This window comes from Marmota monax, unplaced genomic scaffold (genome assembly GCF_021218885.2).
Source record: "Marmota monax isolate L192 unplaced genomic scaffold, Marmota_monax_Labrador192_F-V1.1 WCK01_AAM20220418_F8-fsc00052, whole genome shotgun sequence".
In the NCBI taxonomy this organism is placed as follows: domain Eukaryota; kingdom Metazoa; phylum Chordata; class Mammalia; order Rodentia; family Sciuridae; genus Marmota; species Marmota monax.
Genome location: NW_026693473.1, coordinates 1,159,346 through 1,186,256, shown reverse-complemented (window position 1 = coordinate 1,186,256; position 26,911 = coordinate 1,159,346). Strand labels below are relative to the sequence as shown.

At 39.6% G+C, this 26,911-nt stretch overlaps 1 protein-coding gene across 3 annotated transcripts; it reads right to left on the bottom strand.

The window, feature by feature from the left end:
• Positions 1–556: 556 nt before the first annotated feature.
• On the bottom strand, positions 557–22,383 carry Poglut1 (protein O-glucosyltransferase 1). Of its 3 annotated transcripts, none has more exons than XM_046458018.2 (11): positions 22,213–22,380; positions 21,406–21,496; positions 19,815–19,958; positions 16,131–16,266; positions 13,704–13,825; positions 9,783–9,842; positions 8,361–8,460; positions 6,044–6,102; positions 4,728–4,895; positions 3,640–3,696; positions 557–2,964 (listed from the first exon to the last, which is right to left on the bottom strand). In XM_046458018.2, exons 1-11 carry the CDS (start codon positions 22,295–22,297, stop codon positions 2,808–2,810), a joined length of 1,179 nt encoding a protein of 392 aa, XP_046313974.1. In that variant the 5' UTR covers positions 22,298–22,380; the 3' UTR covers positions 557–2,807. The 3 variants fall into 3 exon arrangements, with proteins under 3 accessions (XP_046313974.1, XP_046313976.1, XP_046313975.1); XM_046458020.2 differs by lacking the exon at positions 22,213–22,380 and adding an exon at positions 21,970–22,133; XM_046458019.2 differs by lacking the exon at positions 4,728–4,895 and having other exon boundaries at positions 22,213–22,383.
• Between the last annotated feature and the right edge of the window lie 4,528 nt (positions 22,384–26,911).

The following is a 26,911-nucleotide window of genomic DNA, read 5'->3' as shown; positions in this document are numbered from 1 at the left end:
TCTTAGGGCTTACCTTCTTTTTAGTACTAGGGAAATACTCTCCCTCCTCTGAGCTTATCTTTTTGAAAGGTCTCAGAGCAACTCTGTCCAAGCCAATAGATGTTAGGGGTTTAATTGGACCACATTGTAACACATAACTCTCTCATCAGAATATATATCTGCCAGCAGAAAAACTTATCAGGGAAGGATTTTAGTAGTCACCATTGTGTGTCTGGAACCACTGTCCTAATTCTCAGCCCTTGTTTCTGAGATCTGCTCATAGAACTCAGTAACTTCAGTGAATTTTTTTCCCAGGGGTCAATATGTTCCCTTTCTCAGCAAGGTTCACCAAGTATAGTCCTTGCCAGACACAGTAATCCCAGGAATTTGGGATGCTGAGGCAAAAGGATCACAAATCTGAGGCCAGCCCCAGAAATTTAGCAAGACTCTGTCTCAAAACAAAAAGACTGGAAAAGAAACTCAATGGTAAAGTGCCCCTGGTTTCAATCCCAGTACTGCTCCTGAAAAAATAAATAAGTGCACACATACACACACACAAACACACACACACACATCCTTGCCATATATATAAATATATACATATATAATCCTTGCTACATATATTACATTTAGTTATATTATACACAACAAAAGCCTTTTCCACAAATAGAGAAAATGAATTTTTGAAGAGGAAAGGGTAAGTTTGGGTCTGAGCTTGTATTAATGACAACAAACTTCAAAAGTTGTGGGGATACAAATATTTTCAAAACATACACTTTATCCATTGTTATACATCATCCTTATACAATCAACACTGAGGTAAACAGATGAACAAGTATAAAATATGAGTAATTTGCTGTATGTAAAGACAAAGATGCCCTAGTTGACTCTTTGGAGGGCAAGTGAGGATTGGTATTGATATAATTTTTAAAAAATTTATTCAATCCCCCTTGGAGTCAATGGCTGGGCAATCTATAAATAGAATCTAGTAAAGCCAAATGTCTTCATATCCACCCATCCATCCATCCTTCAAACACTTCAGTATTTACTCTGTGTGAGGCACTGTGCTGGACAATAGAGACATCAGGATGAGTAAAACATGATTTCCACCCAAAAGGAGAAATAGTCAAGTAATTATGGTATGATGTGATGTCATATAATGCAGGCATAAGCAAAATATTATGGTAAAATGTATGAAATATGATATGTCAAGAGCTTTGTAATGTTTTGAACAACCAATAAAAAAATAATAATAAATTAAAAAAAAATATTATGGTAATAACCCTTGCCTAGAAGAATGAAAGAAAGGATTCAAAGAGAAGGTGTTTGAGCTGCAACTTGAAACAAAATGGAAGTGTTCCCAGAGAAATGAAGCTTTAGTTCCTATTCTAAAAGACAACAAGGCCAGGTGTGGTGGCACACAACTGTAATTCCAACAAAATGGGAAGCTGAGGCAGGCGTATCATAAGTTCAAGGCCAGAATCAGCAACTTAGCAACCCTGTTTCAAAAATAAAATAAAAAGGGCTGGGGATATAGCTCAGAGATAGACTGTGCCTGGGTTCAATCCCCAGTACCACAATAAATAAATAAATAAATAAAAACAAAAGAAAATTTTCTTCCTATTTTATTTATATATTTATCTATTTTTGTGCAGTACTGCAGATTGAAACCAGGCCACTCTACCACTAAGCTATATCCCTAGCCTTTTAGTTTTTGAGACAGAGTATCACAGAGTTGCTGATGCTAGCTTGCATTTATGACCCTCCTGCTTTAGCCTACTGATTTGCTGGGATTACAGGCATTGTACCTGGCCCAAATGTCTTTTTCAAAAAAGGAAAAAAATGAGAAAGGACTCCAACAATGATTTGCAAAACAAATATCTCCTATATAAGTAAATGTAAAAGGTGAATGCTCTGAATTACCAACATAATGATGTATTCCCATATGGAAACTCCTTGTGGTCTCTGCACATTGTTGATCAATAACCCTGCTGCTGTCAATTTAAGAAGGAAAAATGCTAAAGTGTGCAAACGGTAAGATAAAAGTTATTCAACCAAGCACAGTTCCTTAAAGTGTGAGGACTACTTCCTAACTTTATTAGGAATTTTTTGTCTTTTTTTGTTCTTGTTGCTCTTTAAAGAGACAGTTAAAAAGGCATAAAGGCACAAGATGGGAACTTAAAATCCAATTGCAATAATTACTCATGTTATTAGCCCCTCTTGAGTGGCATTATAGAAACCTCCTGAGTACCAAACAGTTTATGCTTTTACAAAACAGAACTCCTATATCATTGCACAGCACAGCTGCTGCTTCCTTGAACTTTCAGAAAATGAACCCCAGGTATTTTTCACAAATCCCATAGGGTTTCTACATTAAAATAAAGCAGCAGTTATCAAGTCTAGAATAATATCAGAACTGCAGAAATGAGTTGTACTAGTTCCAAATGCTCAATTTTATGTTCCAAAAAAATGGAACAAAGTGCATCTCTCCTGGACACAGTCATTTTCACAGTGATGAACATATACATGTAGATGATCTGAGGCACACTCTGTGATTGATCATAAGAAAATGAAAGTAGAATCAATTCAAAATCCACATTTCATGATTCCGGGTCCTTATTCAGACAGAGTTGAACTCTTCACATCTCTGTATTACACATATTTTAGATCTTTCTTAAGAGTAGCTCTGGGTGCAGCATGATAAAGAAAATCAGATGTTTGGCTTGATAAAAGGTGTTCAAGGTATAGGTGCCACACTCATAGTAAGCTTCTTACCACAGGATAGCAGATCTGCTGCCATAGGGAGGATTCTTGTCCTATGATGAGTACTACAGTTCAGTTTTCAAAATTTTGGGAACAATCTGGTCATAGCCTTTCCTTCTTGTTACATTATAGGACAGGAATTTAGAGTATTCCGTTAAGAGGTTTTCCCAGTAACAGGTGATGTCTTCCATCTGCAAGTGGTCTATAATAAACTGGCTTCCCCTAGAGGAAAGATTAACAAGAATATTTTGAAACACAGAACTTAACTTAATAATAGCCTACATGTTAATAAGCTATCTTATGCCAAAACTTGTTCAGAGTACTTTACATGAATTTAATTAATTTGATCCTCAGAATCAATCCTATAGCCATCATATCTATATATATTTGCATTTATCAATACAACATAACATTTTCCCCCCTAAAAACAAACACATTAATAGCTGGTGATCACAGCTAGGCAAAATGGTTCATGCCTATAATTCCAGCAACTCAGGAGGCCAAGGCAGGCTCTAAAAGTTTGAGGCCAGCCTTGGCAGCTTGGTGAGACCCTGCCTCAAAAAAGAAAAAAAGAGCTGGGAATGTAGCTTGGTGATAAATTGTCCCAGGGTTCAATTCCCAGGCCTGGGGGAAAAAAAGGAAAGAAAAAGAAAAAAGTCACGGATCATAAAAAGTATTTATTGAAATACCTTAAAGATTCCAATCTATTTCTATAAAGTTTGGGGCATATTAGTGTATGGATATGTTTTCCCCCTCCTCTGGAGAGTTTTAACTCTGAATTATCTCTGTACGATAAGGCTGATATACAGATATCATATGGTGATAATATTCAGATAACATTAGCTATGGAAAAATGGGGATGATAAAGTAAGAAAAGGGAAAATGAAAAGAATTTACCTTTCAGCAATTTCTTGAGCTATATCATCATTTGCTTTTACAAATTGCAACAGCTCCCTAAAAGAAAAATAATTATTTGAACTCAAAATGTACACCAAACTTAGTACCAAGTCAGAAAAATCATAGCTTGATCTCTAGATATGTGGATAGTGGAATATTTCTTTCTTTTTTTTTTGGCGGACACAACATCTTTGTTTGTATGTGGTGCTGAGGATCGAACCTGGGCCGCATGCATGCCAGGTGAGCGCGATACCGCTTGAGCTACATCCCGAGCCTGTGGAATATTTCTTTAAAGCAAGCCCACATACATATAAAAGGCAGCCTATTATAGATTTGGGACATAATTGAGAAAAAACAGAAATGTTCACAGATATAAATAAGAAATCAAAAGTGAAAACTTCCAACCTGTCTCCAAATTCTTCTTCTAGTCCCTAGGAGATAGAAGTGGGTCCACATTTCTGGCCCTTCTCCAATCTCATCCCATCAAGAGAAAATTTGCCTAAGCTTCACCGGGGTCAATTCTCATGCTATATCTGAAACAATGTTGATAATATAACAAGATCAAATATCCCTATCTTTAGCTTTTGAGAGATTAGAGCTTTTTTTTATTTTGTACTGTCTACATGTTATACACTGGAACCAGGATTAAAGCACTTTTCAAATTTAAATCCCACTTACAGCATTCTTAGACACTATAACCACTATACAATATATGCAAACCAAATAAGAGGTGGGAAAAAGCTTTTACTGAAAAAATTCATCAAGGGTAAATTCCTTATGCCAAGCATAGTGATGCACACCTGTAATCCCAGTGACTCAGAAGGTTAAGACAGGAGGTCACTTGCAATCGTTTGAGATAGCCCCAGCAACTTAGCGACACCCTGTCTCAAAATAAATAAATTTTAAAAAGGGGCTAGGGATGTAACTCAGTGGTGAAGTACCCCTGGGTTCAATTCCCAGCACCAAGAGATAAAAACAGAAGAGTAAATGCCTTGTAATCCCAGTGACTTGGGAGTCTGAGAGAGGAGGATCACAAGTTTGAGGCCAGCCTTGGCAACTTAGAAGCAAATGATAGGATAGCTGCTTACTGGACATTGGAGAGGTCTGTTTTGACTGGGATATAGTGAACCCACGGCTTCAGCTGTGGATAGAAGAATTCTAGCCACTCATCACCAACATGGAAAACAAGTGAACCACAGAGGAAGAGGTGTTTGAACCGGAAACTTGCAGCTACGCCTCGAAAATTAAACAGATACCTACGGGGGAAAAAATGCAAAATATATTTGATACTCTTTATATTCTGCCACAAATATGACCTTTTTCTTGTTCCCTCCTTCCCTTTTCTCCTTTTATGATTCTCTCCTTTCCCTTTTCAGTTTTCAAGAACACATTATTAGTATGTCCCTATAAGGTTTCCACAAACAGCCTGCTTTTCCAGGCTTGGGACTACAGGTTGCTCTGAGAATATCAGGGTACGGGAAAAGGGGGAATACCTTCTCCAGACAGAGCTAGATAGGTTCAGAAGCTCGGCTGAATATAGGTTCAGAAGGGATTTTGAATATCTTTGAATGTTGATTTTGGACATATCTGAGAAAATACAGAAATGTTCAATGATAAAAATCAAAAATCAAGAGTGAAAAAAAATATCACACGCTTCTCTGTATGGGTATAATATCTCTATAGTCATGACCCCCAAAGCCCTATTTTTCCTTCAGTATACCCCCTCTGGTCAAAGGCACTCCCTGTTTCCTGGATAGTACCCTGAAGTTTAGGGAGAAGAACAAGTCTAACCTAATCCATCTTCAAAGAAACACTCCTTGGAAAACTGCTGTCACAGACTATAACACTTTCTTCTCAGCACTTCTCACACCTGCACTCCTGTCTCCAACCAGAGTTGCTCTTACACTATAGTTATCCTTGAGCATATAACCAGCATTTTTACCTTTGAGTCCCCCAGTTATCCTCCTCTGAGCCTTTACTTGTTCAACTAATATCTAGTCCTAGAATTTCATTATATTAGTGATTGATTAGTTTGTTGATTGCAGTGCTGGGAACCCAGGGCCTCACACATGGTAAGTACATACTCTATCACTGAGCTTCATCGCCAACCCCTCAATATATTTATTACCCTGATAAATATTCAATCTAATGTCAACTATTGGGTCAGAGGGATATGGAGAGGTAAACCCATCACTTTAACTAACAGCAAGTTCTCTGGAAGCAGGAAACATGTTTCATTCCTCTCTACAGTCCCTGCGTAGAACTCAGGTCAGTGCACATAGGCCCTCAGTAAAAGGCAGCTAAATGAATCAATGCTAGATATTAGTATTACAATTCTTACCCAAAGTAAAGCTGTTTCAAAAGAAAAATGGAAACCAAGAGTCAGGAGTTTTAGAAGTCTTACTTGTATTTGCAGTGATCCACAAGATGGACATCCTTAGCAGCTGGCTTTCCCAAGGTATCCTTTATGTGAAAGGGAAGTTATTAGTATTAGTAGGAATAGCACTTATGGGCAACCAATGTGGAGCAAGCATTGTAAAACATTTCTTCAACATAATCTCACTTAAGCCTCATAATAAACATACTCAGGAGGTATTATTATCTCATTAAACAGATGAGGAAGCTAAGGTTTAAAGGAGTTGGGAGACTTGCTCAGGATCACTGGCCCTAAGTAGAAATGCTAAGGTTTTAATCATGGCCTATAGCACATTTCACTCTGTGTAAATTACACACACAGAAGATAATTTGGGGGCATGGAATATATTTTTAAATAAATATTCAAACTGACTGGACACGGCAGTGCATGCCTATAATCTTAGCTATTCAGGAGGCAGAGGCAGAAACATCCCAAGTTTGAGGTCAGCCTGGGCAACTTTGTGATCATTTGTCTCAAAATAAAATTTTAAAAAGGCTTGGGGAATTAGCTCAGTGGTAGAGTGCCCCTAGAATCATCCCAAATACCACAAAAATAATTTAAAAAAAATTGACACCATTTATAGTGGCAGGATACTTCACGAAAAATCCAGATCTCCAACTTCTCTTAGGAAAAAATAAATAAAAAGGAGTATCTGGCAAACTGGACTCCCACTCCCACTTGGCAGCAATCAAATGGAGCTGTTAGTGCTCTCTCTGACTCCTTTACATCACCTGCTGGCCTTTCAGGGAATTTGATTTAGGACCCCTATGTACATTCCACCCTCCTTAGAAGATAGTAAAATGTACGAGGGCAATAAGTCTGTGTGCTTTTCCTGCCCCCCACAGTAGATGCTAACAAACTGTGTGCAGAATACATTCTTTCATATTTTTATTATTTGACCAGATTTCTTAAATTCATTAGTTCCTATTAATTGAAACTATATCAGATTGCCAGAGGTGGTAACTAATTCCTGTAATCCCAGCTGTTAAGGAGATAGAAGCAAGAGGATTGCAAACTGGAGGCCAGTCTGGGTAATTTAGCAAGACTCAATACCAAGAAAAAAAGGGGGGGGGGCATGGGGTGGACTGGGGATGTAGTTCAGTGGTACAACACCCCTGGGTTCAATTCCCAGTACTGAAAGAGAGAAAAAAAAAGAAACTGTGTCAAATAATATATAACATCTTGAATACATTTGATTTTTCCTTAAGAAGTTTCAATTTTATTTATTTATTTTTGGTATTAGGGATTTAACCAGGGGGCAATTAACCTCTGAGCCACATCTCCAGCCTTTTTATTTTTTATTTTGAGACAGGGGTTCAAAAAGTTACTGAGGCTGACTTCAAACTTGCAATCTTCCTGCCTTAGCCTCTGAGTCACTGGGATTACAGGTGTATGCCATGACACCTGGCCCATTCAATCTTTTTCTCAGAGCATCTTCATATAGTATATGGAAATTTCAAGTGAGAAAATAATAGGATTTTCAGATCTTTAATTAAGGCAAGAAGTCATAGTTAAAAGGACACAGATGGATTCTAAACTAATAAAGTCCCAATGTCTGGCTTTGCCTTAGAATTATTTGGGAAATTTTAAAGAAATGAAGATCCCTAGACTCCCAAAGATTTTGATTCATTTGACTCATTGTTTAGGCCCTCTGGTTATACTATAGTCACAGTAGCTAATCACTGGTTTAAACCAAGGGTTGGGAAACCTCAGCTGACAGCCCAAATCCAACCCACTACTTGGCTTTGTAGAACCCAGGAACTAAACATTTTTACATTTTCAAGTGGTTGGAAGAAAAACAAAAGAAAAATATTTTATGTGTCAGCTGTAGTGTTACACATCTATAATCCCAGCAATTTGGCAGGCCGAGGCAGAAGGATCATAATTTTGAGTTCAGTCTCAGCAATTTAGCAAGACTTTATCTCATTATAAAAAATAAAAAAGGTTGGGATTGTAGCTCAGTGGTAGAGTATCCTGCCACAGAGGTGAATAATAAGAACAGAAACCATATGATCTATGAAACTCAAAATATTTGCTATCTGGCCTTTTTCATAAGAAACTTCCAAACTCTGGTTTAAACCTTTAAAGTAGTGTAATATAATTATGCTAGGAATAATTTGGCCAGAAAAGCAAGGTGGGTTTGAAAAAGAAGAATTTATAGATATGCTAATATTGGTTCATGAAAGTTTCTCTACATTCATCTCACCACTGAGAGGAAACCTAATCTCAAATTCTACCCAGTCGACAATGTTCTTTAGGTGAGCACATTCACTGCTATAGTTTTATTCAGATGATTGCTGATTACTTTCATAGATTTCCAGGCCTGGTTTTTGGTATACTCTGCATCAACAAGTTTTGGATTTTTCCGAGATAGAAGGATGAGAGGATCCCGTTCTGGATTTGTCCTATAAAAGAAACACAAGACATAAAACTATGTGCCATGGACCATAATACTGTCCCCAATATCTCAAAGGTAAGCAATATTAGAACCCATGTAAAGGGTGTCTGCACAGATGTATAATTCACTGGTTTCTGTGACAGTGGGGAAGGGCATTCTAGGTACTGCAGCACCTATGTGGTCCAGGCTGTCCCCACTTTATCCTTTAGGGATAGGAAGTATTTGGCCCTTTTTTGCTTACATTTGGTCTCTAAGGACATGCTGTTCTGGTCACTATAGCTACTTCCCAGGGAATGACTTCCCTTTCAGGAAGTTTCTCATAGCCTCTATAATTACTAGTATTCAGAACTATGTAACTAGGTAATCACCACTCACCAAAATAGCTACATGACTTTTGTTCTGTAGGCTCTATAAAGTCCAGGGCTTATGTAGTTTTTTGTATGTAGACTGTATGTAGAAAAAGTGTTAGTTATGGTACAGGTAGCAGAGGGGCTTGACATATGAGGGGTCATGGATTCCCTGAGAATCTGAAAAATCACATATCTCTATATAATTTTAAGGAAGTCCTAAAATTCTTGGAGCCCAGATACAGTCTCCAAGTGAAGATTCTGTGTTCTCAAGAGCTGAGAACCAGAGAAATTGGTAAGAGACAGTAAGCAGGGATAGTGGGCCCATCTGCGTACTGAAGTCCACTTCCAAAGCAAGGAGGAGAGTGGCTAGAGTACGATCTCTGATACACACCACATACGCTACAAAACCTTTCTCCCTTCATGGTCTTCCCTATCATCTGCATCTCAGATATTTACTGTGTATCTACGTGCCAGTTACTGTTCTTGGCACTGGAGATATGGAGCTGAACAAAGCTCCCTTTTCCATTTCTCTCTTCTCTCTACTTCCTTCTCCATTTTCACTAGCTTCAGTCTATGTTATTAAACACTGTTTGGCAGCCACATGGTCTGATGAAAAGGTAGTAGGGAGACTTGACTCCTGCTCTTCATTAACCAGCAGAGTGATAGTGGCTACTCCCAGGAAACTGCAAACAAGAAGACATTCATCTTCTTTTCAACATCATATAATCAGTGTCCAACACAGCCTTAGCACTCTAAAAATATCTGTTGAATGACTACTGGAGGAACTTTACTTCTTTGAATTTCAGTTAAATGAAGAGTGATTTGGGCAAATAATTCTCAATCTAAGATTCTAGGCTTCTACATTTATTTCTTAGTTATTTTAGCTTTCCCCTTTCCCTTGGGATCATGCCCTCAAGATTACTTATATATCACACACTGCTAGGAGCAATTTTTATAAGAGATTAGAAAATATAATCACCTTGATCCTCGAAAATATGCTGTGGAATTTTTCTTTCTCCATGGCCACTGTGCTGCTGACCTAAAAACACAGATTTTTATTAGTTTCTGTGCTTTTTTTCTCAACTCTATAAGGATATGTTTTAACCATGTCTAAAAATTAGTTCAGGGCTTTATATTTTTAAATAAATCTGATCAAGGGTACTCAAAAGAAAAATCTCACTGGACATGGTAGCACACATCTGTAATTCCAGCAGTTCAGGAAGCTGAGGCAGGAGGATCACAAATTCAAGGACAGCCTCAGCAACTTATGGAGGCCCTAAGCAACTTAGCAAGACCCTGTCTCAAAATAAAAAAATTTAAAAAAGGGCTGGAGAGGGCTGGGGATGTGGCTCAAGCGGTAGCGCGTTCGCCTGGCATGCGAGCTGCCCGGGTTCGATCCTCAGCACCACATACAAACAAAGATGTTGTGTTTGCCGATAACTAAAAAATAAATATTAAAAAAAAAAAAGGGCTGGAGATGTAGCTTAGGGGTTAAGCACCCTGAGTTCAATCCCTGGTAACAAAAATAAAACAAAAACAAAACAAAAGATAAAGAAAAAAGAAAAACTCCTGAATGATATTACCATCCCTTTTTTTATCATTTCACTCTTCTGGAGGGGCTCGCCAGGAATATTTACATGTCTACTGCCCTGTTAATAAGTAACAACATTAACTTGGTGGGGAAAAAAAGCTCCCAAACTCTGAATGACACGTTGGGGGCTGTTTGACACAATGAGGATTTACCCTCTACTTTAACAATGCTATTGATAGAATTAACATGAAGAAAACTGAGAAGAACATTAGAAATTGAATGAAAGGGAATTCACTCCCTGACTTCATGTTTTGGAGGTGTAGGTGTCAACAGATTTACTGACATTTGCAAAGCACCCTGGTATTATTACAGCTGTATGAAATGCTCTAGAAAGATAAAGTTCCTGAAACTCAGGTTTCAGTACACATTAGCATGACCAGCCTTCCTTGCTGAAATTGCTACTCAGCTGCATCATTTCTGACTTTGTTCATAGGAACTGTCCTTGCACAGAAGACTGTAGTACTTATCTCTGAAAAAGGAGAGGAAGGCTGAGTGAATGAGAGATTGGTGAACTATATTACAGGAATGGAGGAACACAGGATGTAGGTTCTTTTCTGATACCTAGTATCATGGAATTCACTTTTGCTCAGCTGAGAGCATTTCTCATTATTTCCCAGGCCCTCAGGCCTCTAACATCAGCTAATCTGGCTCATTTTCTAACCCTTTCTTTTTTCTTTTCTTCCTTTTCTTTGGGAGGGAGGAGTGGGAAGGGGGGGAGTGGGTGGGGGGTGGCATTAGCAATTGAGCCCAGGGACACTCTACTACTAAGTAATATTCCCAAATCCCCAATCCTTTTCTTTTCTTTTGACACCAGGATTTAATCCAGGGGTGCTTAACGATTCCCAGTCCTTTTTTTTTACTTTTTATTTTGAGATAGGATCTTGCTAAATTGCTTAGGGTCTCACTAAGTTACTGTGGCTGGCCTCAAACCTGTGATACTCCTACTTCACCCTCCTGAGTCACATGGTGGCGTGTGCCACCATGTCCAGCTTCTCCTCTAGTTCTTTCTTGCTAGATCACCTTTACCTGATCCTCCAGTTCAATGCCAGAACTATCTCTTGTTTCTCCTCATACTTCTTCCCATCAAAATATGAACATCATAGCACTAGATTTTTTTTAATTGTGGAAAAATGACAGGTTCATTATATTAAATTCTAACTGAAAAAGATAAAAGTAAAAATTCATTTGGACTCTCTCTACCCACAGGTAAGAATATAATGTTCTAGTGAAGAATTTCTTTTCAATCACACTTCTCTATATCAATGCTTTTCTTTCTCTTGCAGAGCTGTGGATTGAATCCAGGATCTTGTATGTTAGGTAAACCCTCAACCACTGAGCCACACCTGTTATTTGGAGTGATTTTATTTCTCCATCCTTACTCAGGGCCCACAGACATTTCTGATTATTACAACTGGAAGATTACTAGTGGCATTTAGTGAGTAGAGGCAAGAGATGCTGCTGAACATCCTATAAGGAATAGGACAGCTTCCCATAACAAAGAATTAAATTATCAAGTCCAAAATGTGAATAGTGCCAAGACTGATAAACCTTACTTTGTATAATAAGTCATTCCATATATGATAAAATAATTATATAACCAAATTGCAGTTTTTTATTCTGCAACTTCTTTAGACATGTATATATATTTATATATAAAAATATATGATCAATAATTATATAACCAACACTTATACTTCCTATGTCCTGGATACTGTTTTATGTATATGCTTTATGTATATCAAATCATTCCCACAACCTTATAACATGAGTTTAATTAACTAATTGTAGTACTGAGGATCAAACCCAGGGGCACTCTACCACTGTGCTACAACCTTTTTGTTTTTTATTTTGAAACAAGTTCTCCCTAAGTTGCCCAAGCTGGCCTTGAATTAAACTGGGATTATAAACTGGGTGCAATTGCACCCAGTTAAAGTGGGTTTTATTACCCCTTTTTTACAGGCGAGCACCTTGAGAGGAGCAACTTGATCAGAGTCACACAGCTAATCAGGACCAAGATTTGAATCCAGAGTCCTGGTTTTTTAACTCCTTTTTCTACCCTGCCTTTCCATTCATTCATAGTATTCCATTTTAGAATCATGACATAATTCATGTCATCCCTTTTTGATAGGTTTGAAAAGTTTCCAACTTTTTTTTTTTTTTTTTTTTGGTATCAGGGATTGAATTCAAGAGTGCTTAATCACTGAGCCACATCTCCAGCCCTTTTTTATATTTTATTTAGAGACAGGGTCTCACTGAGTTGTTTAGGACCTCACTAAATTGCTGAGGCCGGCTTTGAACTTGCTATCCTCCTGCCTCAGCATCCCCAGCTGCTGGGATTATAGGCATGTGCAACCATACCCAAAGGTAGTTTCCAACTTTTCACTCTAAGAAACATATGAGTAAACATCCTAGTATGTACATCTTTGCACACATGTCATATTAGTTCCTCAGGAACTTATGCTAGCTGGGCATGGTGGTACACGCCCGTAATCCCTAGGACTTGAGAGGCTGAGGCAGAATGATTGCAAGTTCAAAGCCAGCCTGGGCAATTAAATGAGACCCTGTCTCAAAATTTTTAAAAAGGGCCAGGGATGTAGATTAGTGGTATAGTATCCCTTTGTTCAATCCCCAGTACTGCAAAAATAAATAAACAAAACATAATAAAATAAAAAACAAAGAAAAGGAAAAAAGCACCTACACTGAATCATTATTACTGTGAAATGTAGCTGGATAAGGAATAAAGGAATACCTATGGCTTGGATGATGAGATCCATCTAAAAACCAAAACCATGGAAGGAAGATAACAACAGGCCAAAGTATGTTTAAGTCATGAACAGAGAAGATCTGGAATAAGCTTGCACTTGAGATACCTACAGGATAACTATGCTCCCACATACCTGCCTAAATTATCAAGTACATTTATACTCTTCCAAATATTTTCTGTGTTCTCCCATTACAATATGTTTATTCATTTTCTCTTATTATGAAAGTAATTTGCTCTTGAGATCTTTAAAGTACAGAAATATTTTAAAAGAAAATAAAAGGGTCCTGTAATCTCTCCCACAGAGGCACTGCTGACAGTTTAGGATAGATTCTTCTGCAATTTCTTTAGATATGTATATTTTTATATGTACACAAAATTGCTTTTACTATGAACAGTCTTATTTTTAACTTAAAAGTCAATCTTTTTAAAGTAAAAAACTTAGTTATACTATACTGTTTATAGCCATGTGTCACTACACTCAGCTCTACTGCTATTTCAACAAAACCCACAAAGAGAAAAATACAAAACCTTTCTAAAGGACCTACCTTACTAGATCTTCTCTGAAGAGGTCCCACCGTCCAAGACCAGTAGGATAAATTGGCCAAACAGCAGGTCCCCCTTCCCAAAATGTCCAAGCGGGATACATGATATCATGGTACTCGGATGTCTTCAACAGAAACAGAAAGGCCATTCTAAGTAAGTCTTGGAACAGAGCAAGAAGAAGCAAACTGCATTCATGACATGAGATATAGACAAAGGCCCTGCTGTAGTGTCCACTTGCCAAAGATACATTTCCCCTAGTCTGCAAGGTCCACACCCTAGACATTACAAGGCAAAAGTGACCATGGGTTAAAATCCACAGGATCACCATAGCCCAGAATTTAGAATAATATTAAAGGTCAACTTTTTCAGTTCCTCAAACTTCTGTTTTTTGTAGAGGAGATATACATACTGTTAAGATTTTATTTTAAGGAAATAATCTACCTACTTCTCTCATCATTTTACTGCTATTACATTTGGAGTTTTCACGGCCTTACCAGTTCTTTGTTATTTTCCAGTGGGTCCTTTGAGAGTAAAACCCAGGAAATACAGTACAAGGATTAAGAGTGTGGGCTCTTGGGACAGATTGTGAGAGTTTGAATGCAGCCTCAACCGCTTTACAACTCTAGGCGAATTACTTAATCTCTCTCTGCCTCAGTTTTTTCATCATTGTATTGTGAAAATATTATCAATAATACTCTCTATTTTTAGGCTGATTTTGAATACAAAGTGTCTTAATACAAGCTTAGGGCAGTGTCCAGCAATTAGAAAGTATTTAATAAGTGTTGGCTAGTGGTTCCTGACACAGTTAAGCTCACATGGTTGGACAGTAAATCCTCAGCTATTTACTCACTGATCAGGGTGAGAAGTACCAATGGGCAGATAAGAGTATAATCACACATCTTCCGAAGAAAGTTTGAAACCACCTGTTATTTTTCTTAATATTTTTTTAGTTGTAGATGGACACATATCTTTATTTATTTATTTTTTATGTGGTGTTGAGGATCAAAGCCAGCACTTCACACATGCTAGGCAAGTGGTCTACTACTTAGCTATAACTCCAGCCCTTCATTTGTTACTTCTTATGATTTCTCTGTTAATATCTGGTCACTGATAAACCTCTAACAACTATTTCTGCATTGGGATTACATGTGCAATATGCTGTTTAACTTCTCTTAAATACTTAAAAATATTAAGTAATTCATCAAGCACTTCCACATAACAGCTATTCAATGGAAGCTACATAATTAACTACAAAGTTAACATATTAAAATCCCTCCCTTTGAAACTACGAATCGGTTTTTAAAAAATAGAAGGGAGGAAAGATAAAAGGAAAGTTAGTATACTGATGGTCATACTTTATTATCCACAGAAATAACAGATAAAAATAATAGACACCAAGTCCTTACTGACTTACATGGGAGCCTCTATCTGTTCTTCTTGAAGAGTTTCACGACAAACAATGAGACCAAGCACTTTTGAGAAATGAGGCTAAACCATGGACAATGCAATACAAAATGTGGCCTCAGCCCACTTGCAACACAGGAAATAAATAAGTCTAGAGAGAAAGTAAACTGTGATAAAGAAAAAAAAGTGAGAATAAAAGGTCCTTCTGCTTTGGAAAAACCAAGTCAGAGATGATGTTCCTTTTTAAAAATCCATGGGGTTTTCCTAAATCCACTTTCCACTCTTCCCCCATACTATTATTTATTTATTTTGTACTGGGGATTCAACACAAGGGATACTTTACCTGTGAGCTACATCTGCAGTCCTTTTTTGTTTTTTTTATTTTGAGATAAAGTCTCACTAAATTGCTGAGGATCTCGCTACAGTGCTGAGGCTGGTCTCAAACCTGTGGTTCTCCTGCTTTAGCCTCCCAAGTGGCTGGAATTATAAGCATGTGCCACTGTGCCCTGCTTTTTTTTTGGCGGGGGTGGGAGGTGGGGGCAGGAGGTGGTGGCACTAGAGATTGAACCCAAAGTTACTCTACCATTGAACTACATCCTCAACCATTCTTTGCTTTTGAGACAGGATCTCACAAAGTTGCCAAGGCTGGCCTTGATCTTGAGATTCTCCTGCCTCAGCTTCCCATGTCACTGGGATTACAGGGATGTGCCACCACGCCTGGCTCTCTGTAAGATTTCTGAGCCCTACTTCCAATGCCCTGTAGTTTCCTCAGGCCTCTTACTCCCTAGCCTCCATCCCTAGCACACAGACATGTAAGCGATCTTACATTATTTACGGATCCTCAACTCCATCTTCTCTGTCTTATTGCTCAACCATTGTGAACTTACGGGGACAGAGAACCCACTCTTGGACCTCAGGGGTCATCTTTACTATTACCCACTAGACTCTGCCACAAGACGATGATCTTTTCTCATATTCTAAAGGAACACCCTCCACCCCTCCCTTATGGCTCTTTTTGCACTTACCTTACTGAAGGAGAAGACTGGGATGACAGGCTCCATCCATTTAGGAACCTGAGGATAGTCTCGTACATTGATTACCATCTCCATGTCAGGGAGGTGCCCAATAACTTCCAAAATAAAGTGCTCAACACCACTACATCTGTCAATGAGAAAAACTACAGTCACCAGAGTAGTGTCTGCAGAGTCTAGGATAAAGGGTCCCAGTCATACTTCAAAATGAGACAAGCCAGTGTTCAGATCATTAGCCTACTGCAAAGTGTCCTGAAAACAATGCTGCTGCTTCTTTTTTTTTTTTTTAATATTTTTAAAGTTACTGACGGACTTTATTTTTTTTATTTACATGCAGTGCTGAGAATCAAACTCAGTGCCTCAAACATGCTAGGCAAGCGCTCTACCGCTGAGCAACAACCCCAGCCTGCTGAAAGCAATGCTTCTGAAGTACTTTACAAAGTTATATTGTGTAAATTATCATCCCTAGTTAAGCTATTCCGGCTTACAACACGTAATAAAATTTTCCAAATAAATAATATCTTTGAAGGGAATATGATTGCAACTTCTACTACTTTTCCTCTATTCGTTCCCAGATTTTTCTTTATTTCCCTTTTATGGATTAGTTAATTATTAGGAAAGGTACACATTCTGATAGGAACTGGAAGAGCTAATTTTCTAATTGTGTTCCTGAGCTTTGCTTCTCACAAAGGCACTGCTATAGTTTGAATCTGGAAGGCCCCACAAAGGCCCATGTGCTAAACGCTTGGTCGTCAACTTGGCTCTATTGGGAGTTAGTGGAAAATTAAGAGAATTATAAAAAGTGGGTACAGTGAGAGGTTTTAGGTCTTTGGGAGGTGTGCTCTTAAAAGAAACTGGAACACCATATCCATCTCTTTCTCTCTCTCTCTCTTTGCTTCGCATACACATTAAGGCAAACTATTTGCTCCACCACACACTCTCTGCCATGATACACTGTCCTGCTACAGGCCCAAAAGCAATGGGGCCAACTGATTATGGACTGAAATCTCTGAAATATAATATATTTAAGAGAGAGCAGCCTCCATTAAAGAAAGGGACACGCCATTCTTTTCTCTTTTTAAGTTAATTTTCTCAGGTATTCTATTACAGTCATGAAAAACTAACACAGACACCATGTTATTTCCATCACAACTGTCATAGTTTATGGGGAGAGAAAATCTCTCCTCATTATCTTCAACTTAAATACAGAACACTATTAAAATTAGTTTTTTAAGTCAGAAAGAAGTGTTTGCATAATCACAAAGGCTGTAACATTACTTCCTGACTGAACTGTCTCAGGAATCCACAGAGGATTTCTTTAAAGAAAGAGGAGACACACAGACTGTTTAGTTTGTTTCTGCCCTATCCTTCAAGGTCCTGAACAGCACCACACTAGGGCAGCACTCCAAGCATTGATCAAAATTTTCTGGCCACATGGAAATGACTGATTTAAGATAATTTTTTTTTTTTTTTTTTTTTTTAAATTTTTTTTTTTTTTTTAATATTTATTTATTTTTTTAGTTCTCGGTGGACACAACATCTTTGTTTGTATGTGGTGCTGAGGATCGAACCCGGGCCGCACGCATGACAGGCGAGCGCGCTACCGCTTGAGCCACATCCCCAGCCCCTGAGATAATTTTATATATAAGGAAATGACTACAAAAAAATACCAATAGTTCAAAAACATAGGTAAAGATGCTCAATAGTACTAAAAATAAAATGTCATCCCCCCACTATGTACAACTATAATGCACCAATTTTAAAAAGTGGGGAAAGAAAACAAAATGTGAGCTGGATGCAATGGCATATGCTTGTAATCCCAGTGAATTGTAAATTTAGGCAAGAGGATCACAAATTTGAGGCTAACCTCAGTAAGTTGGTGAGACCCTGTCCCAAAATAAAAAATAAAAAGGGTTGGGGATGTGACTCAGTAGTATAGTGCCTCTGGGTTCAATACGCAGTACTGTAAAATAAAAGAAAGAAATGTCAAAAAATACATGCTGATTTTACCAATCAGATTGGCAAAGATCAAAAAGTCTAGTACACAATGTTGGTAAGGCTACAAGGTCTATTCAGAGAATGTGAAACAAGGACGGCAGAAATATGAACAGGTATCGCCATCTATCTATGCTGGCGACCTAACGCCGGGTTCACAAAATCTGACTATTCCAATAACTTAAGAAAATGGTGAAGAAAGCATGCAAACACACAGAAGCCCCTTTTCAAAATCCAGGAACGGCTCTGTGACCTTAGGGGTCCTGAAAGCAATGCTTATAAAGTACTTTACAAAGTTAGGATAAAGTACTATCCTAACCTTTATATTACGTAAATGATTATCCCTACAGAGCCACTGGAAGTCTTTATTCTTATATAGGGTACATAAAAGGCGATGTTCCATGGAACATTCTATCCACAAAAGGGCAAAGAGGTAGGATTAGAAGGAACAGGTGGGTGTAATACAGCCCAGTTGGATGACACCCACTCCTGGAGCAACATCTTCCTTATCTGAGTGGAGGTAAAGCCCAATGTATTGCAGGGTGCAATAACTGTTCAGTACCCCTTTACTCAGGACTTAAAGGTGTACACATAGCTTCTGTCCAGAGTGGCTCCTGACAATCAAGAACAACCTCTCTGAAGGACAATTTATTTTTTATTTTTCATGATTTTAAAAACACATTAATTGACTTAGTTATTCCACTTCTAAAAACTTAGCTTACATATATATTTATAGAAATGCTCCAAGGTATGAGTACAAGAATATTCACTGCAGTGCTATTTCTGGTAGCCAAATATCAGAGGAACAGGAGTATGGTGAGAAATAATTTAAATGCTCACTGGCAGAGGTCCCAATAAAGAAATCCATATATTAGATCATTATACAGCAGTGAAAAAGGTGAGCTGTTCTCTCTGTACCTGGTCCATAATAGACATTCAGTAAATACCTATATTTTTCTTCCTCCTTCAGCCAAGCTCACCCCTGCTAGGTTCCATCAGCCTGTGTCCTGCAGCTACTCTAGCCACGGACAGAAGAGACGAAAGGGCAAGGACAGTTTAGCCAATATATCCAGTGATGTGCCCAAACCTCATAAAGAGAGAGGAGATAGACTTCAATAGAGGAGCTGGAAGCTGAGCATGGTAATGTATGCCCGTAATCCCAATGATTCAGGAGGCTGAGGCAGGAGGATCCCAAGTTTGAGGCCAGCCTCAGCAACTTAGCAAGGCCCTAAGCATCTTAGCAAAGCTCTGTCTCAAAATAATATATAAATAAAAAAGGCTGAGGATGTAGCTCAGTGGTAAAATGCCCTGGGTTCAATCCCTAGTACAAATAAGGAAAAAAAAAAAAAAGGAACTGGCAAGAAAAATTCCCAGGCATGGGCTGGGGATGTGGCTCAAGTGGTAGCGCGCTCGCCTGGCGTGCGTGCGGCCCGGGTTCGATCCTCAGCACCACATACAAACAAAGATGTTGTGTCCGCCTAAAATAAATAAATAAATAAATATTTAAAAAAAAAAAAAATTCCCAGGCATGTGAAAGAGCTTATCAACTCACCCATGGTAGCAGTCCTCCGGAAATGTAAGGAGGGATTCACTTGTCAGGACCCTGAATGGGCTTCTAAAAGCAGTATCAAGTAGGCCTATATGTAATAAGGTCAGAAGATGCATCTACCTCATAACTCTTACCTTGAGGGAAACATGCAGTCATATTCTCGGTATAATTTGTTCTTAATGATCTGATAATGGGTCCCTAGCTTTCGTCTGACTACTTCCGCCATCATCTTCTTGGAGATTCCTCCTCGGAAAGGAATCAGATCCTCTTCTATAACACTGGAAAGGAGTAAGAATTGTCAAGGAAAGCAGCCTAGAAGCAGTACCATTCCATGAACTTCCCAAATGCATTTACATTTAGTACTAGAGAACACAGTAAACTGAGGCAAAGAGGGGTCAGGGACCAGAGAGTAGTTCAGAGGTAGCGCACTTGCTTAGCAAGTATGAGGCTCTGCATTTCATTCCTAAGCACCTTTGAAAAAAAAAAAAGCAATGAGCAAGAATGAGCAACTCTCTTCTCCAGAAGTACCATGGGTAAACAAAAAACATCAAACCTGCAGGGCATGGTGGCACAGCAATCTCGGAAGGCTGAGGCAGGAGGATCACAAGTTTAAGACCACCCTCAGCAACTTAATAAAACCCTGTCTCAAAAGAAAACTTTTTAAAAGGCAGGGGGTGGGGGAAGGGCATTAGGGATGTAGAAGTAAATTGCTTCTGGATTCAATCATCAGTTGGGGGCAGGCATCAAACACAACAAAAGTACAAAAAGTTAATAGTCAAGTAAATGTCTCTTCTTCTTGCCTCTATCTGGACTGCTTCTTCCTTGTTAAATTCATAGTCCTCTGTTTATGTCATGTCCAAGTCCTCCCAGCCACTGCAGACCTACTGACATATATCCCTTTGTCTGGACACCCACAAAAATTATGGTTCATGTTTCACAGTCTAACAGTCTATCCCCCACCCTGCCCATACACATGCTCTAAAAACCTGACAGAAAATAAACTATTTTGTATCTCCCTGGAAGCTCAGTACATAGTAAGTTTGCAATAAGTATCAGGTGAATATCTGAGGAGTCAGAATAATACAATGAGAAGTCGCCCTGCTGATGACCAATCTGAGATCTTTTATGTAGTTATCTTTCTACCATACCAAGTTCCAGTCCTAATTTGCACACATTAAAGGTAACCAACAGGAAATTAATGATTGGATGCATTGATAAATATGTGCATTCTTTCAACAGTTTTTATCCAGTGCACTTACTGAGGTGCAACAAAAAATAAGACATAGACCCAGAAATCAAGAAATTTTCAATCCATGGGATGAAATCATGATTCATGATTTCCACAGGATGTTCCACAGGATGAAGTAATGCTGAGACCACAGGGCCCATTCTAGAGCCAGGGCATTTGCACTCCTTAGAATTAAAGAGAACCACCTCAGTCATCCTTTCTGCTCTATTGCAACCAAAGTCTCTCAAGGGTTTTTTTTTTGTTCCTTACCAGGGATTGAACCCAGAGGTGCTCAACCACTAAGCTACATCCCCAGCCGTTTTTATTTTTTTAAATTTTGAGACAAGAGTCTGGGTAAGTTGGTCTGGAACAAGTTCTCCTTCTGTCTCACCTACCAAGTCGCTGGGAATACAGGTATACACCACTCCCACCCAGCTCTCAGTAGGGTACAACCTTCTGACAAGAATTTAATTCAAAAGTCACATCAAAGAACTCACCCATGGTAGCAGCTGCAGTTTTGACTTGAACATGGTTCATAATTCTCCAAAGACCTGTTAATTTGGTCAATAAATATTTTCCACTTTGAACCTTCAAAAAGCGAAATGAAAGTCAACTAAATATCTCTGAGCATTGTTTTTTCTTTCAGTAAGCAGACAGGGCCAACAAAAGATCAACACTTTCAGAAATCCCCTTCCTATCCCACTCTTTGAAACAAAGCACTAGGAAGGATTCTGTAACTCGCCAGCGCTTTAGTCAGATCTGCTCCTTTACGGGGCCATTAGGAGTCCAAGAAATTGGAAAATCCACGAGGTTAATGCTCAGCCTTCATTCAGAAGGCTATGGGTAAACTGGATGGCGACAAGGACTCTCATCTTCTAATCAAATTGAGTCCGATTAAAAAAAGGATCAATTAAAAGTCATGGACATTAACCTTCCCTTCATCCCTTCTGACAACACACACACACACACACACACACACACACTCACACTCTCACAGCCCACCCACCCGCTTCTCCCAGTGGGTTCTAAGGAGGTACAGAACGGCCGAGCGCGGGCGATACCTCCTGCGCGAGAAGAGGGGTTTCCCTCTCCTCGCTATCACCAAGCATTCCGGGGATGGGTTGCCCGCCAGGGTCCTGGGCAGAAGCAGAGCCCCAGACACCCTCTCTCTCCACTTCAAGACGCCGGTGGCCGCTGCCCAACTCTGCGCTACAGCGGCCATAGCATCCTCTAGGACGCCTGCCACGGGGGGAGCGCCTCCAGGCCCGAGCCCAGCCGCAGACTCGGCCCTGCCGGGAGCCCACCTGACTCCTTCTGGCGGCCCTGCACTGGGAGCAGGAGTAGCAACAGCAGCCAGAGCCGAAGCCGAGCGCTGATCCGCCGCTCCATAGCCCGCCGACCCGCTGCTGACTCCCTGCCGCCCCGCCCCGCACAAAGATGGCGACCGGCTCCGCAACCCGGAGACGCGCGGGCTGCCCGGCGCAGAGGGGGCCCCAGTGCGCGCTCCGGCGCAGGCCTGCGGAGATGCCAGCTGGAAACCAGGCGCCCGCACGCCGGCGGGCAAGCACCTCCAACAACGTCAATTCCTTCCATTCTACAGCATATTACAAATATTCTTTACAGCCAGAAAACTGAAGATCAGAGAGTACTTTGCTCCTACAGCTTCGCAGTCAGTGGCACAACCAAGTCTTTTTTTTTTTTTTTTTTTAATATTTACTTTTTAGTTTTCGGCGGACACAACATCTTTGTCTGTATGTGGTGCTGAGGATCGAACCTGGTCCGCACGCATGCCAGGCAAGCGCACTACGGCTTGAGCCACATCCCCAGCCCCCACAACCAAGTCTTGTCGTTGAGCCTAGGCTTGATCTTTCCACAATATCAAACTGCTTCTTATTAAATAGCCTAGATTTGTTGAGCATGTGAATGTGCATAGAACAGTTTGCATGGCTGCAATCCCAGTGACCAGGGAGGCTGATGCAGGAGAATCCAAAGTTTGAGGCCAGCCTCAGCAATTTAGCAAGATCCTGTTTCAAAATAAAAAAATAATAAAGGGCTGGGAAGGTAGCTCAGAGGCAGAATGATCCTGGGTTCTAGTCCCCAAACTGCAAAAACAAAACAAGATCTCCAAATATTGCAAATAGTTTATCACAGGTCCCTTTGTAATAGGAATTTGTAACAGGTGGGGTGACTTAGGCATAGAAAAAAAAAATCAGTGGTGTTAAATAAAATTCACAAGAAGCCATTATTTGGACTGAGCTCCTGCAGTGTGCACCGACCAGACCAAATCAGAATGAAGTCACTTGACCTAGATGCCAGTAATCAAACTGGTCTTTAAATGGTCTCCTTTAAAAAACAAAACAGGAGATTCACAGCAACCAATCAGAAAGAGCTCAGTCTAGTGGGCCAGCATAATAAAGAAGTTCCTGTTTTAACCCTCTAAGGAAAGTTAACTTTCATCCTGCTTTTCATTCTTTATTTCTTCATCCCTTTTCTGCCTGTTTAGCTAACCACCTCTGCTCAGATCTTGGAACAACTATTTTCATAGATGAGATGCCACCAGAACAACTATTTTCATAGATGAGATGCCACCAGAACAACTGTTTTCACAGATGAGATGCTGCCAGATTCATAGCTCACTAATGAAAGCCAATTAGATCTTTATTTTTTGACAGGTGACAACATAAAACTGGATATTATACTTAACATATCCAGATATAGGTTATGTAGGCATGTATTAGTGATCATACAGTTCTTTATCCTTGTATAAATAACCTTAGGCTTTGCAGAACTACATGGAAGTACCAAAATAAAATTTGTGCCCTGGAATTTAGAACTATTAGAGAAAACAAATGCTTCCCTGAAGATAGTTTACCTTTATTTTTTGGTCGGGTCAGGGTGAGTACTGGAGATTGAGCCCATGGATGCTCTACCACTGAGCTACATGCTCAGACATTTTTTGAGATGGGTTCTCACTAAGTTGCCCAAGCTGGCGTCAAACGTGGGGATGTAGCTCAGTGGAATAGTGCCCCTGGGTTCAATTCCCAGTGCCCCCTTCTCCCCAAAAGCAAATACTGTGGTTTATTTATTTTTTTTTCTTGAGTTAGGGCCTCACTAAGTTGTGGAGGCTGGCCTCAAACTTGTCATTCTCCTGTCTCACCCTCCCCAGTAGCTGGGATTGCAAGTATGTATGTAATAGGGGTTCACTTGATGCTTTGACTATATATATCCCTTGTGGCTGTGAAACTTACATGTTTTTTTCTTTCCCCCCAATCTTCTTTTCCCTAAAACTTCTGCTCCCTGATCTTCTTTTCCTTAAACTTCTTGCTTATCTCTCCTCCCTAATCTCATTTTCTCTGAATCACCTCTATAAAAGCCCCCTTTCATACTATGGCAGAATCACAGCTGTTGGGATAGGAATCCCCTGCATTTCTCCTTTGCTAGCAAAGTAATAAATCTTCTTTTTCCTTTTTCACAAAACTGTGTCCTCGCTATTGGATTGGCATTGGGGACAAGGAGCAAGCTTTAAGCAACATGTACTACAAGGTCAGGCTCAAATATTGTTGTTTAAAAGTACTTGCCTGAGTCTTCAAATTCATTTCATGTAACATTGCCTTTGATTATCATGATTCAGTCATACAGTAGGTTGCTTTACAAAAGTGCTCAGATCTCTGCATAAATTTTGTTTCTATTTCTATTTGGACTGCTTTTCCTTTTCGTGTGTGTGGGGGGGGGGTAGGGGGTATAGAGATCGTACCACTCACTACATTCTCAGTCTTTAAATTTTTTTTTTTTTTAATTCTGAGGCAGATTCTTACTAAGTTGCCCCGACTGGCCTCAAACTTGTGATCTTTCTGCTTCCTCCTCCTGAGACACTGGGATTACAAATGCGTACCACTGCTCTGGGCTAGACAGCTTTTCTCTTCCATTGTTGCATTACTGCATTCAGTTTCTACTGAATATCTTTGCCTCAAAAAGACATGCCCCCAAATAGTACTCTCTTATTATTTACCTCAGCCCCTTGTTTGTCTCTTTCATAATACCTATAATTTCTAATTGTTTTATATATTAAATATTTTCCTCGTTAGAATATAAGCCACAGGAGGGCAGGGATGTACCTGTCTTGATCACTAACAGTGTCTGGTACACAGTAGGCACTAAATAACTAATTGCTGAATGAAGGAAGGATGCTGGTGAACCAACAGAAAAGATCAAAGGAGTTTCAATGTAGCAAGTTAGGAAGCAGTTAACAGCAAATGTACAAAATTCCTTATGGCAAGAAGTGAATAATGAAAGTATGTAATAATCTATGTTGGGTTTTATATATTCATGAATGAAGGCTCTGTGATACATTAGGATACCATAAATATTGGGGAATATTACTATCTTTAGTGGTTTTGATTAGCAGTCATTCTGGCTCTGTCTAGCTGGGTTATTTTTAACGGAGTACTTCTTTTCCTCTGAAATGGAAACCATGGTAGCATCTATCAAAGCTTTGTGAGACTTCTCTCTCTCACCTCCTCCCTACTGAAAATTCAACCCACGGCTTCACAGATGCTAGGCAAGCATTGTACTGTTTAACTACATCCCCAGCCCAGCCCTATGAGATTTAAATGAAACCTGTAAAGTTACTTGTCTAGTGTCTGACACAGCAACAACCTTCAATAAAAGTTAAGTAATTATATGATCAATATAAGGAGATCCCCACCCCACCCAGTGCTGAGAATTGAACACAGGGATGCTTTACCGCTCAGGTACATCTCCAGCCCTTTTTATTTTTTGAGACAGGGTCTCACTAAATTGTCGAATCTGACCTAGAACTTGCGATCCTCCAAGTAGCTGGGATTACAGGCTTGTGCCACTGCGCCAGGCAAAGGCTTTCTCTTAAAAGATTATGTTTGTGGAGTGGTAAGTCTTACATAAATGCTCCTTTTAATACTCTTACTCTTCTAATACCAAACTATTGGCTCATCAGGATTGAGCCTAAGGCCTGATGCATGCTAAACCCAACCTGTATCATTGAGTCTTTCTTACCTCTTTATCTGCCACTTCCTCTCCATTCTCCTGCAAAACTGCCTACTCATTCATGGAGTCTTGGCTTAAACCCCAAGTTCTCTACGAAGCTTTGTTTGGCACTCACTCCACCACCATCTCCAAGTTCATTACCAGAGATAGTTCATTTTACTATATCTGGACCTTGAATATAATAACGTTGCATTTATTGTAATAAACCCAAATTATTGTGTTTTCCCACTATCTGGTCCTTTCCTCTAGACTCGGAGCTTCTGTGGTATTGATACCGCTGTTGACCGGTGACGAGTCCTTGCTTCCCCAATGTTGAAGAATAACACCAAAGAAGCACGCCAAGGCAAGGTCAGAGTAGAAATTAGAAGTTTATTAAAGGACAGCAGAAAAGACTTCTCCCGGAGGAAGAAGGGGACCCAAGAGGTGGAATCCGTGGAAGGGATGTTGTCTCCCCTTTTTATAGTTCTTTCAGTGATGGAATGTAGGTGGGAAGGACCGAGGGGTGGGACACAGGTGGGCCAAAGAAGTAATCTGGTCAGGAAGGACTTCTGAGTCAGCACCTTTTTGCTGGGGGCTGTTCATTAACATTTCTTTGAGGTGGACTTTGGCCTAGGGCCTTTTCGGGACTTCATTAACATTCCATGAGTTGTCCTGTGTTTTCCCTGAATCATTGCCAGCATGGCCTCCATTTTAGATTTCACTCGGCATTAGACCCGATTTATCTAACTACACTGACTACCTAACTTTAAATCTGGCTTCAGTATTCACTTTTTAATCCTAGCATAATCTAGTCCTTTACAGTAAGCCCGAGGTTGGCTGCTGAAGAGTTACTGAGACCCCTGAAATATTAAATAGGATAGTGATGGGAGCTTAGATGACGTCTCCCAGTCCTTATTTGAATGGGACAACAACTCGTACAGAGCTAGTCCTTGTACAACGTGAGATAAGAACAACTAGGCGGCTGAAGCCAGAGTAGGAAAT